The sequence below is a fragment of the Colletes latitarsis genome, chromosome 5, assembly GCF_051014445.1.
Source record: "Colletes latitarsis isolate SP2378_abdomen chromosome 5, iyColLati1, whole genome shotgun sequence".
Taxonomy (NCBI): domain Eukaryota; kingdom Metazoa; phylum Arthropoda; class Insecta; order Hymenoptera; family Colletidae; genus Colletes; species Colletes latitarsis.
Genome location: NC_135138.1, coordinates 27,612,322 through 27,626,197, shown reverse-complemented (window position 1 = coordinate 27,626,197; position 13,876 = coordinate 27,612,322). Strand labels below are relative to the sequence as shown.

At 36.3% G+C, this 13,876-nt stretch overlaps 1 protein-coding gene across 4 annotated transcripts in view; it reads right to left on the bottom strand.

Annotated features, from left to right (window-relative positions):
• LOC143341766 (uncharacterized) overlaps window positions 1–13,876 on the bottom strand; it is a 392,615-nt gene that overhangs the window by 34,349 nt on the left and 344,390 nt on the right. For 3 of the 4 annotated variants that reach the window (XR_013079675.1, XM_076764924.1, XM_076764926.1), the window contains exon 5: window positions 5,727–5,866. Coding sequence is in view for 3 of the 4 variants with exons in the window: in XM_076764924.1 (XP_076621039.1) it covers window positions 5,727–5,866 (140 nt within the window). In the remaining variant the exon portion in view is untranslated. The remainder of the gene's footprint in view (window positions 1–5,726; window positions 5,867–13,876) is intronic. The other variant, XM_076764925.1, reaches the window with a different exon arrangement.

Genomic DNA, 13,876 nt, shown 5'->3' with positions numbered 1-13,876 from the left:
CAATTTATCAGTTTTGTTCATTATGAAAGGCATTTCTAATTTATCCCTTATTTTTTCCAATATGACTATGTTTCACCCCATTTTCGAACAGAATTCCGATAGAATCGATGTAAGAAAAGAACTTCAAGAAACTAACTTTTATATTCAGAGCCACCCATTTTATTTATAATTATAATTGACCTGGTTTGTTCATTACGAAAAGCATTTCTAATTTACCCTTTATTTTTTTCAATATGACTATGTTTCACCCCATTTTCGAACAGAATTCCGGTAGGATCGATGTAAGAAAAGAACTTCAAGAAACTACCCCTTATATTCAGAGCCACCCATTTTATTTATAATTATAATTGACCTGGTTTGTTCATTACGAAAAGCATTTCTAATTTACCCTTTATTTTTTCCAATATGTTTCACCCCATTTTCGAACAAACTTCCGGTAGGATCGATGTAAGAAAAGAAAATGGGAACGTAGCGAAGAGACAATTGTTATTTCATAAAATCAAAAATTCCGGTACACGCTTCCTTTCACGTTCCATTTCCACCGGATCGAAGCTTCGAAATACGTTCATTAAAAACATCCCATGAGCCTTCCCAGAAAAGTGTCCGGAAACGCCAAGAATTGGAAGCTGAACCTTCACGGAAATTGCTTATCCGCGCGGCACTTTCTGGCCGTCCGTTTTCTCCGCAGAAAAATCGTTTGTTCCGCCCTTTTCCCAATACGCTCGTGCTGCACCTCCGCCACGTAATCAAGGATCGACGTTTATTCCTGCACACGATGCGGTGGATCGGCCGCTTCGTTAGTCGTTTGAACCAGGGAATTATACGGAAATACAGAAGGGAAGTATAAGCTGATGAAATTCATAAAAACAGCATGGTAACGCGAAGTTTACAATCATTAAAAGTAAATAGAAAGTAACATATCCACTGTGTTCATATTTTATTTAATTATCGTGCTATTTTCGTTACGTTGTTCTTGCAAATAATTAATAACGTAAAAAGAAAATTACAACACTACCGTATTTTTCGTTTGAATCGCGCATTTTCCGCTAAAAACTGATTAAAACTGATCCAAACAGTACTCGAAAATAAACAGTTATTTTGCGCAATGATATTCGATTTCAAGTAACAAATATCCACGAAGCACGCTAATATTAATTAAACACGAATGTAACTGAAAAACGAGTATACGAACAACATTGTTAGCCAATTGCTCCCAGGAAATGTTTAATTAGTTTCAACAATTCTACTTTCCCTTGTGCGTTTCAATTTGTGGAACACTTAACGAGCAAAAAACGCTGAAATACAGATTATTCTTTCCGTGGCGAGGCAGCGGTCTGAACAATACCTCGTAAATTTTGAAGTATTCATACGAGGATTCGCGGTTGCGCAGAATTTTACGAATTCACAATGGAGCCGCATCGTCGAGTTTCGGAGATGCTTTGCAGAAACGTGAAATATTAAGCGTGTTCTTCTTAATGCCAGACCTGTGTTTCCAGCTTCGCGAAACTATTTGTCGACACAAACTGCTTGAGCGTAGAATTTATACAATAGTCTATGAAAACTTCTAGATCTTCGCTTCGATGTATCAACGTTACAAAATTTGTACAATGTTACGCCAACACTTTTATTTATGTACGATTATAATCCTTTTGATAGCTCAGAAATTCTGGTTTCTGCTAGTGTAACTTCTATAGAGGAAAAGTCACAAGAAAAATTCTAAATGCACATAAAAATGTATATTCGACTCCGCAGTTCTGCAAAATTATTTCCAATGTATCTGCCAGCGGTGTTCCGTCGAAATTGAATAAGAAAGTACCGAAATGTCTTCCATCGTTAGATTTTCACACGTGTTCCAGAGTTACTGACATCGGTCAGGCCAAAACGAGACGAATGGCAATGTGCGGTGAATGGTGTCGACAAGAGACAGACGTACCGCTGTTGACAGTTTGCGATATTCCGTTCTGTTGGAATCATGGTCCGGTTCCTATCCTCCGAGAACTCGTCGGTTGCCTTCCATTACAGATACAGGATGTCCTGCCATGCAGCGAAACGTAGCTCTGACTGTGGTCACAGAGCGAATTCATACAATGGTTGGGGCAGCCCTGGCGACAGTATTCATGATAGTAATACAGATACCACGTACGTGTAGTATACGTTGGCGGTTAGACTGTGTATCTGCACGTGAGAAATTTATTTCTTCTTGCATCTGAATAGGATCAACGGAAGAAAGGGTGCACCAAGATTCTTTGACTCGGTGCAAATTGTTAGCACTAACGAACCTCGCGGGACAGATTATTTAACAAATAAAAAGTGTCAATTGCAAAAGGTAACAACGTTTATTGCATGATCTTGAATTCTCGATGCAGCTCAGATTTAAATTAAAATTCATAAAATATAAAGTAGAGTAATATTCTGATTATCCGGCATATTCGGAACTGGGGCAATGCCGTAAAATCAAATATGTCGGATAATTGGGATTAAAGAACAACTTTTTGAATATTCTTACAATTTCTAAATATTCTTCACCAAAGTACGCGTTGCTTGCATTTTGAGACGTTAAAATCCTCCAATCCGTTCAGAAGTTATGATGTTTTAAAGATACACATGAAATTTCAGTAGATTTTGAAATTCCTGGTCAGGCATTATATTATATCTTTGATAAGGAATTTTCTTTCTCGAAACTGAGTAGGATTTCGATGGTATGTCTATTCACCAAAAATGGTTCTATTTGACCCTTGCAACCGAAAGTAATTTTCCCAGAACGATTTGAAATTTTTTAATTTTGTCGACAAATTTGTCCACCTTCCAGAATTTTTTTCTCGAAAGTGTAAAGGAATTCGAAGGTATATGTATTCACCAAAAATGATTGTAATTGACCCCCGCAACCGAAAATAATTTTTCCAGAATGATTTGGAACTTTTTAATGTTGTCGAAAAATTTAGGCACCTACCCCCTGTCGATTTTTCTCAAAAATTCGTTTTTGATTTTCAATAAATTTGTTTGACGCTCTACAGAAAAGTTGTCTAATACTTTTTGGTAGGTATCCACGAGCTCTACTTGCATACTAAATTTTAATGAGATCCATTGACTATTGTAGGAGTTATGGACGTTTGAAAATTGGAGTATTTTTATGGGGTTTTTTCCATTTTACTGGGTCAAAGAACAACTTTTCGAATATTTTTTCAATGTCTACATATTCTCCACCAAAATACGCGTCGTTTGCCTTTTTAAACATGAAAATCCTTCCATCCGTTCAGGAGTTATGATGTTTTAAACATCCGCATGAAATTTCAGGGAAACATATCAATGGTATGGTCAGACGTTACATTTTCGGTAAGGAATTTTTTTCTTGTAAATGGTTAGGATTTTGGGGGTATGTCTATTGACCAAAAATGTTTATAATTGACCTCCACAACCGAAAATAATTTTTCCAGAACAATTTGAAATTTTTCAATTTCGCCAAAAAATTTAGATACCTATTCCCTGTCGATTTTTCCTAAAAATTCATTTTCCATTTTTAATAATTTTATTTGACGCCCTACAGAAAAGTTGTCTAATACTTTTTTGTAGGTATCCATCAACTCTACTTCAGAAAAAAGTTTCATTGAAATATATTCAGTATTGTAAGAGTTATGGCAGTTTGAAAATTGGACCATTTTTAGGGGGTTTTTCTCATTTTGCGGGGTCAAGGATCAACTTTCCTAATATTTTTGGAATTTCTATATATTCTACACCAAAATACGCGGCGTTTGGCTTTTTGGACATTAAAATCGTCCAATCCGTTCAGAAGTTATGATGTTTTAAAGATTCACATGAAATTTCGAGGAGACATTTCTGGCCTGAAATTATATTTTTAGTAAGGAATTTTTTTCTTGAAAATGCGTAGAATTTCGAGGTTATGTCTATTCACCAAAAATGATTGTAATTGACCCCCGCAGCCAAAAATAATTTTTTTAGTACAGTTTGAAAAAATTTGTTTTTCATCTTTAATAAACACAACTATGGGTAACGTAATGATGCAATTTATTAATAAAAAGTAAAATATATAAAATTCCTACGCTTTATTCGTCAACTGTTTAGTAACGACGTCACTGCTTTGTTTGTGTAAAATATAATCCGTAACATTTATCATAGAATAGTCGGTGTAAATATTCCGCTTATTCGGATATTCCCGATAATCGGAACTCTACTGTGTAAGATAAATTAGTACAATCTATTCTCCTCACTATCTTAGATTAAAATACATGATAGTACCAAAAATAGTCAGGTTGGAAAGTTCAACAGTGCAAGAGTTCGATGGTTTTTCGTTTCAGAGTTCATTCTTATTCTTGGTTCAAAGTTTAATGAGTTTTGATTTCAGAACTTCAGAACGGAAGATTGTAACTTCTCTTTTGAAGTTGATCTTAGGTGAGTGTAGGTAGAAGCGGAGGTATAAGAATATTAATGAGAATAGAATATGGTTAGTTGAAAAGAGTGGGTTATAATGTTTTAGCGAAGATCAACAGAACAGACGGGGGGACTTTTTATATTTTATTTGCATCAAAGAAAAATAGCGATCAGTGATTCGGTTTTTGTGGTTTGAAGATGCACAAGGGATCGAATTTCATCGAAGGCAATCAGCAGAGTATGGGGAAAAAGTTCTGCCACAACATGAATGGACTGAGCAAAAAAACACTCACGCAAGTGTCACGTATGAAGATGAAATTGGATGTTTTTACATGCCCATTGTCGATGAAAACATTGAACGAATTAGAATTGGAAGCAGTGCTTATACGTAGTTTTAATGGACTCGCGAATCAAGGACAAAAGTATTTGTTTCCAGATAAGTAAAATTTAGAAAATAATTTAAAGATAGACCGTACACATTGTAAACTAAGGAGACGTATTGAATAATTGTATAAACGAATGGTATTACCGCACCCTCGTACCGTGTGTATTTGCATATGAATTAGGTTACACTCACTGTCGGTTCGAATTACTTCAGAGGAATTAGTGTCACCGTCGACAGCGTTAGGTCTTGTTAAAAAAAGTTTAAAGGCATCGGTTCACGACCTCGATGTCAAACGAAAGACGCAGTACTGTAAAGTTAATATTGATTCTCACTGCAGATTCATGCAATGAGTGACTTAGAGTGGGCTACTGATTCTGGCATAGTCAGAGGTTTCGAGTGCTTTATCGAGGGCTTTCGAGGAAATTTCATTTCAAGTACTATCGGCCGCGTGCTACTTTGTACCAAGGTCAAAGCAAGAGGAATGTCTTTGAGTATCTGCTGGGGAATATGTGACTGATCTCTGTATGTACATCGCGCGATGTACCTGTTGTACCGTGGCCCCGAAATAAAAAGAATTTGTATACGAGGAATCACCAAAGGAAAGTCCTCTGTTTTCGAGTTTCTATTACTTAATTGTCGAAATTATACGAAGCATATATCGATACAAACTTGTTCCATCGTCGTTGGACGATTAATCCATTTATAATACACTCCACATGTTTGGAAGTAACCTGTACTAATGGCAAAAGACAAAAATACACAGAGAATTCGAGCGGACAATTTTTATTTTTAAAAAACAAAAGAGTTATAGATCTTGCAAGCATCTATGTATTCATTATTGATATAAAATCTAAACGTTATTTGTTCCTTAAGGAATGTAAGGCTCCTTTTGTTTTTTAATAATAAATCGCTTCTATGGAACCGGTTCCATAGATTTCTACAAAGATACACTTACTCTTTGTGGCACACCCACCCTGGTACGAGTATGTCTCGGAGAACCTTGAACCTGGCCTTGCTTTTCTTTCCTGTGCGTTTTCAGCCCACGGAGTAGTCTCGAAAATGTCGTTTTCTTCTTGCCTGTATTTTGTCCTTGCTCTGAAACAATAAAATACACGACAAATATAGTATAAAGAGAAACTCATATTCCACAGAATAACAGAAAATATCTAGGAAAAGTTTGCTAAAATAATTTCTTTTCTTACTGTATCGTTTAATAAATATAAGATGGTAATAGTTCTTCTGCGTGTATCTTATTTTTTAATTTACCAGGGTTAACTTAATTCCTTGCATTAATTAACGAGAGCTGGATGAGATGTTTCCTAAGTTCGTAGTTTCAATGGCGATGCCTCAGCTATTACTCCTCGTCTCACAAATAATCGAATGAATCGGGATTAGCCGCAGCATCACTATCCATTAATGCATAATTCAGGTATGTCGTTAGTTATCCTACCTGCCCAATCCTCTAACCCTTTGGCTACGACAGTATATTGTATTAGTGTCAACGCATCCGTTTATTAACACCGACAACAACGCCACCTAATTAACTATCTTTGCGCGGCGAATGTTGGAAAGCTGGAACGTATTATGAGCTTTCGAGGTCCTGACTCGCCGCTCATTGTTAGGCTAACTCATAAACCAACTTGCTACGCATCGCTCAATGTCCGTCGCCGCGTAACTGTGATTGCTTCGACTAATTACTTAATCGACATAATTGTCTGCTACCGTCAAATGGAATATGTTGGTAGTGCTAATTGGCACGTGGCATCAAGTAGCGATTAGCGACGTACAGATTGGAAATGTTCCAAGCTATCACTCGAAATCATCGATTATTTGTATCTATCGAGTTAACTTCGATCAACCAAGATGCAACATCAGATACAGCACAAGCAAATCTAATGAAAGGAAGTACTTATAAATTTACTCTAAATCTTTTATTTGTATCTGCATATTTAGCAAATTAGCGACGTATCGATACGAAATGTTCCACGCTAACGCTCGAAATCATCGATTATTCGTATCTATCGTGTTAACTTCGATCAACCAAGATGCAATATCAGATACAGCACAAGCAAATCTAATAAAAGGAAGTACTTATAAATTTACTCTAAATCTTTTATTTGTATCTGCATATTTAGCAAATTAGCGACGTATCGATACGAAATGTTCCACGCTAACGCTCGAAATCATCGATTATTCGTATCTATCGAGTTAACTTCGATCAACCAAGATGCAATATCAGATACAGCACAAGCAAACCTAATGAAAGGAAGTACTTAGATATTTACTGTGAATCATTTATTTGTATATTTCAGTATTTCACTAACGAATATTTTCTTTTCTTCTCAATAATGATATCGATAACGAGGATTCCGGACACTCCAGGACAGACACTCGAATATCTTATTAGAATATGGACGATTTTAAATTATGTACACTTTATAGATACTTTAAAGAATGAATGTAGATATAAAAAATAAGAAAGGAGTGCAATTGGAATATAGGTCGTTTGGGTTTCTCTTTCGAGTTGCAATATACAGTAACTTCCACTAGTACGCTACCAATTTTCCCTAGAATGCTACTGCCTTTGTTTATTCAGCGCACGCAACTCGTCGACTCGTACAGTCGCTGGCGAGAGCGATCCTTATCGCACGCGGCATCGAATTTCATGCATTATTTAAAATTAAAGTTTTTATAGGTGTTACTATATTTCATACGAGCACCGCCAATATGTGTCCAACGTTTTCCCCGGTGAAATTGAGTACGAACACGACTCCACTTAAACTATTTTTAATTATACTCCCAATATTGCTAAAACCCTTCAATGAGCGAAAATTTCCGATAGATGTCGATCAACTCCGTAAAATTAAATTAATATTTCCGAAACGCGTTTTAAAAATCTATTTACCTTTCCAAAAAGTTCTGAAATAGTTAGGTCCCGGCGGCGACGCTTTTAGGGAGAAGAATCGCGATACTTGGAAAGTATTCGCTGAATCCCAAAGAGAATCGTTCGTATTTTACTAAAGCGAGTAGCGAGCAGGCGAACGGAAACCATAGAAGCAAAGAATACAAAAGACTCACGGGCGCTGTGGTCGGGAATGTCGACTCGCAATATTGAAAATATATTGTCCGACCCATAACCACAAGTCGTGTTCAATGAAACAAATCGTATGGAATAAAAATAAACCTGACCGTAGGATACGAAAGGTCCGATACCGTTTTCTTCGTCGCGGGCGGCGACTAGCATCGGCGAGCGGGGAAAACCGGGAACGGAAAGATGTCAAAGAGAACGGTGGATGGAGAGGCGGTGGTTAAAAGAAAAGGTAAAAAACTTTGGAGGGTATCGAACAAATGTTCCGGGCGACACATACATCAAATCCTGAAGTTGCGTGAGAGATGAAATCCCTGCTTGTTCAGCGGCGAGCCGCGATAAAACCAGTAGACTTTGTCTTCTCCGGTGACGCCATCACCTATTTGTTCTCTCGTGTTTCGCTTGTATTTCTGTGTATGCTTGCAATAACCTGCATCGCTTTTCTACTATTCATAAACTGCATATATTTCATTAATTATCATAGTGGGATTTAATTAACACTAGATTCACGGAAGTCATCAATATGACGGATGTCAGATTTCAGATTTAAAATTGCAGAACGCGTAAATATTATTTTTTAACAACTTATGTTGAATTCGATTGATGCAATGGCTTGAATACATATTCGTATTAAAAGAAAAATCGTATTTTAAGGTAATCGCCAACACGAAAGGTATCAATAAATATATGTGCGATCAATGCCCGTAAATCTAGTGTTAAGGGGCCTCTCTACTTTGTGGGATTAAAAAAATCGAATTTTTCTGTATGTAATCTCGAAAATATATTTACTAAATATTAAATTGAAATTCGGAAAACTAACCAAGTTATAATCTGTTGAAATGTACCACACGCAGGTATGACAACTGGGCGTAAAACTATAAAGCTGTTTTTCTCGAAACTACGTAGACAATATGAAAACTATTCAAGATATCAACATCAAATTTATGCAGTACCTTTAGAAAACTAAGATATCTGCGATATATGTAATACTTGTGCTTTTATTAACAAAATACACCCGAATATATGAAAATAATCAGTACCTTTTCGTAAAATAACTACTATTGTGTCATTTTTCGTTTTTTTAAAAAGATCTTAGTTCATGATATAACCAAACTTATGTGTATTAAGAATATCTTTGGTTTTTGGATTTCGAATAACTTGTTCGCAAAAACTGCATAATCGATAGATATTATGCGTTGCAAAAATTCGTAAATACAGGGTGTTCGGTCATCCCTGGGAAAAATTTTAATAGGGGATTCTAGAGGCTAAAATAAGACGAAAATCAAGGATACCAATTTCTTGACTGAGGCTTTGTTAAAAAGTTATTACCGTTTAATGTTCCGCCAATACTGAATTTTTTTCTAGAAAGTGGGTAGGATTTCGGGGGTAGGTCTATTCATCAAAAATTATTGTAATTGCACCCTGCAACCGAAAATAATTTTTTCCAGAATTAATTAAAAATTTTTTTTTTCGTCGAAAAATTTCAGCACCTACCCCCTGTCGATTTTTCTTAAAAATTCGTTTTTGATTTTTAGTAATTTTATTTGACGCCCTACAGAAAAGTTGTCTAATACTTTTTTGTAGGTACCCATGAGCTCTACTTCAGAAAAAAGTTTCATTGAAATATATTCACAATTGTGGGAATTATGGCTGTTTGAAAATTGGACCATTTTTATGGGGTTTTTCTCATTTTGCGGGGTCAAGGACCAACTTTTCGAATATTTTTGCGATTTGTACATATTCTCCATCGAAATACGCGTAGTTTGCTTTTTTAAACATTAAAATCGTCCAATCCGTTCAGAAGTTATGACGTTTTAAAGATTTGCATGAAAATTCGGGCAGACATTTCAGGCCTCAGATTATATTTTCGGTAAGGAATTTTTTTCTCGAAACTGAGTAGGATTTCGGGGGTATGTCTGTTGACCAAAAATGCTTGCAATTGACCCCTGCAACTAAAAATAATTTTTCCAAGACGATTCGAAAGTATTTTTTTTCACCCAAAACTTTCAGCACTTCCTCGAATTTTTTTCTCGAAAATGGATAGGATTTCGGAGGTATGTGTATTCACCAAAAATGATTGTAATTGACCCCCGCAACCGAAAATAATTTTTCCAGAACGATTTGAAATTTTTGAATTTAATTGTTAATAACTTTTTAACGAAGCTTCCACCAACAAATTGGTATTCTTGATTTTCGTCTTATTTTGGCCTCTAGAATCCCCCATTAAAATTTTTCCCATGGGTGGCCGAGCAACCTGTATAGTTAAATATATAATAAATATATCCATAATATCTTTTTGGCTACAAGGTAGAATGGGCCCTTAAGCGCAGAGAAAACTTTTATCCAGAAATTTCATTCCCTGTGATTAATTCCCCTCGCTCAATCGTGCAAACTTATGCTAAATATGGGCCTGATAAACTGATAGAATAAATATAAAAGCATTCAAACGTGTAATATTTTAACCATCGTTCAGTATTAAAGATTTAATCGAAAAAGAGGTTGAAAATCTCTCGATCTAGCAAAAATGCATATCTTTTATTTTGTTAATACGAGAAGAACCAGGAAAGCCCGTATTTACGAATATAGTGCGGCGTAAAAGCTGTAACTCTTCCAACTTAAATATCCACGAGCCGATCTGGGGAACAAATAACCGTGAATTACCACGCTTCGGTCCAATGGAACGGGAAAGAATTTGTTAAATTTGTACGCGTGTTTCATTACAATCTCGGCGCATATGTGCTAATAATGTCTACGTGGTTCGCGGGGTGGTAGAAGAAATTTGTTGTTATGGAAATCCTTGAGCGGCGAAAGCGTAGCTATAAGCATGAATAAATTAGCGTTATTAGACTTTCCTCCTCCTTCCTTTCCACTCTTCTTACTTCGCATAGGCATCGAGTTATACCTTCGCGGACGGTGTAATGGCATTCCTCTTCTCCTTTTCTCTTCTACCTCAACAATTCACTGCATTTAAGGATGCTCCTCTACGAAACCCTTCGACTATTCTCCATCCTCGCTTATTTTCCGATAGACGCTGCCCGTAAATAGGAACGGAAACGTACCGGGGGCTTTTCAACAACAAAGTGTACACGCAATCTGGCAGTAACAATTGGTAAAACTCGTGGAATGAACGATGTGTATTTATCAGTCCATGTTACGTGAGCTTCGGCAGTAACGGGGCAATGATTTAAGGATGCTGATAAATAGTCACTGATCATCTTGCGCAAAGAAGAAGCACAAATATCGCTTTCCAGCGGAAAATACAAAGTATCGAAACCGGTTATTCGCGAACTGAAATTCGTTATCGCGACGTTACCCGGTTCGATCGACTTCCATGCACGGCGGTACGCTTCGTTGAATTTTGTTCCTGACGGGAGAAAATTATTCGAGGATTTTTCTTGCTTTATAAGGTCAAATTCGAAGGTTGTTTTATGATAATGGGCCTGGGTGCATGAATATTGAAAGTAGTTCATGGTGGCGCCTTTTTAAAGCCAGCGTTGAGCTTTCACGTCGAGAGTCAGATTAATACCGGCTTAAAGTCGCCCACCTTTAACGACATCGAATAAATGAACAGGAAGATAAATGACGAGAGTATGCCGATGTTATCGGACTATCCATTTTTCACTTTCTCGATATCGCGCGAGTACTACGGTAACGGAGTGGAAATCACGCTATTAATTATAACGCGATAATCGGTAGAAATATATGATGATCGCCGATAGATGCCACGGGGAAGCTATTTAAGCTTCAACGCGACGGAAAAGTGCAGAACGAATTAGCACGACCGTACAATAAATTCCACCGGTAATGAATACTTCGTTTATAAAATACCGATATACGTGTCATGTACGAAAATCTCCAATGGAAAAATTCAATTTATATTTTAACACTTCCCGAACACTTAACGAATTAAAATTAATAGCGAGATAAGTTTCTCGAATTAACTTCGATCTCTTTATCTAAAAAAATTATTTCTTTGATTTTATTCTACCAACGAAGGTTTCCATCAGGATATTTTCACAATGGAGAAAAGATAAAAGATTCTTGTTTGGGTATAACAAGACAAAATTTATGTTGGATATCAACGTTTTTTATACCTCTCTACCATTCCAGCGCTATCGATAAGCACTGCAGAATCGTTACGGTTCCCAGGTTTGTAGTCAGGTCGATGCAAATGGTGAACCTTTATTCGCTGACCCCGGCTTGACAGTGCTTTCAAAGCCAAACGTGAAAATTAGTTTACAGGTCTTGTACGCCAGATGTGGCGAGGGTGCCGCCAGCATTCGGGATTTTTAGACACAATGGCCGTGCCTTGGACCCTCCGGCAGTTGACATAAGGATGCTTCCTGTCGCATACTAGGGGTCAGTTCCGAGAATAGCCCCAAATACCCCCAGCGTAAATCTCGATGCATCCCTCTAACAAATAATACCTTCGCGACAATTCACAGTGAAGTAAAAGTAACCTAATAGCTGCAGGATAGGCTATTTGAAGAACATTAATCAAATACGTATATTTTTAATTTAGACGTCAAAAAATGTATGAAAGAATTGATGTTGAGTATTTAGATAGCAGCAATTTTGTAAAATTATATTTTCTATGTATTTTCGTGGATTGATAAATTGAATGACTCTAATCGTAATAATAATGGAGTAAAATTTTTTAAACACACTCTAGGAAATAGTAAATAACTTTACAATCGAATTCTACGAAAATTCGTGTATACTTTTTTCGAAACTATTTCAAAGAGCATACACGATTTTCTATTCCCGTTTCTTTGTTTCTGAAAATGAGATTAAGGGGTGGTATTAAAAATTTTAAGTTAAAAAAACTAGCGTCAACCTAATAGTTGCAGGATAAGTAAAATGAATCAAATACGTATATTTTTAATTTAGAACTTAAAAAATGTATGAAAGAATTGATGTTGAGTATTTAGATAGCAGCAATTTTGTAAAATTGTATTTTCTATGTATTTTCGTGGATTGATAAATTGAACGACTCTAATCGTAGTAATAATGGAGTAACATTTTTTAAACACACTCTAGGAAATAGTAAATAACTTTACAATCGAATTCTACGAAAACTCGTGTATACTTTTTTTGAAACTATTTCAAAGAGCATACACGATTTTCTATTCCCGTTTCTTTGTTTCCGAAAATGAGATTAGTTGCTTGCACGAGCAAATACACTTAACGAAACGAGTGATTCCAGTTGCAATCTATTTAACATTAGAGCACTATCGGTAGGATAGTTTGGATTGTAAGTTACGCAGGTTACGTCCTGAAGTTGGAGCAAGAGTGGCTGCATGTGATGCTCGTAGCACACGAGTTTGCAGAAACTGAGGGAAAAGGACAGAGAAGAGATGGAGGGCGTGAAAGTTGGACGAGAGCCAAGCCATGCAGGGGAATGGACCTAACGAATAAACACAGCGAGTTTCCTATTCCAGATCAAAAATCCTTTGTAAATAACCAATCTGCGTTTCTATTTTCGCAGCGCGAGTATTGATGAAATGTAATTTCGACAAGAAAAACCGAATGGTCGACGGAAGAATAATTTAAATTACGATACTATATATTTAAACATTTCTCAACTTATTCTCCTTCTAGTAAAAGATTTTTGTTCAGTCACAGGCCTCACTTTTCTTTCTTCGTATAATATTTTTATAAAAACAAAAACTGGAGAAAAAAGAATCGAAGTAACCAATTTAAGAAGCAGTAGTCTATTCCCAATAGTGCCACAAACCTTGTTTCTTAACGACCATTCTCTCCACGTGTCGACACTATAAGGAACGAGGTTCTTGAGCAATAATCGAGGTACTACTGTATAAGGATACACGCGTAACTAGCACTACACTAAAGTTGTAAGATCGGGCAAAAATGTAAGACAGTTTGGTTTGTCGAGAATGTTGAAATAAAATTTTTGTTCCCTTTTTAGAAAGCTGATCGCGGTAAATGAATTTGTATTACGCGAAGGATTCTGGATGGTAATTTCGTTCTTTCACGAAATTATTGTTGAACTAAAA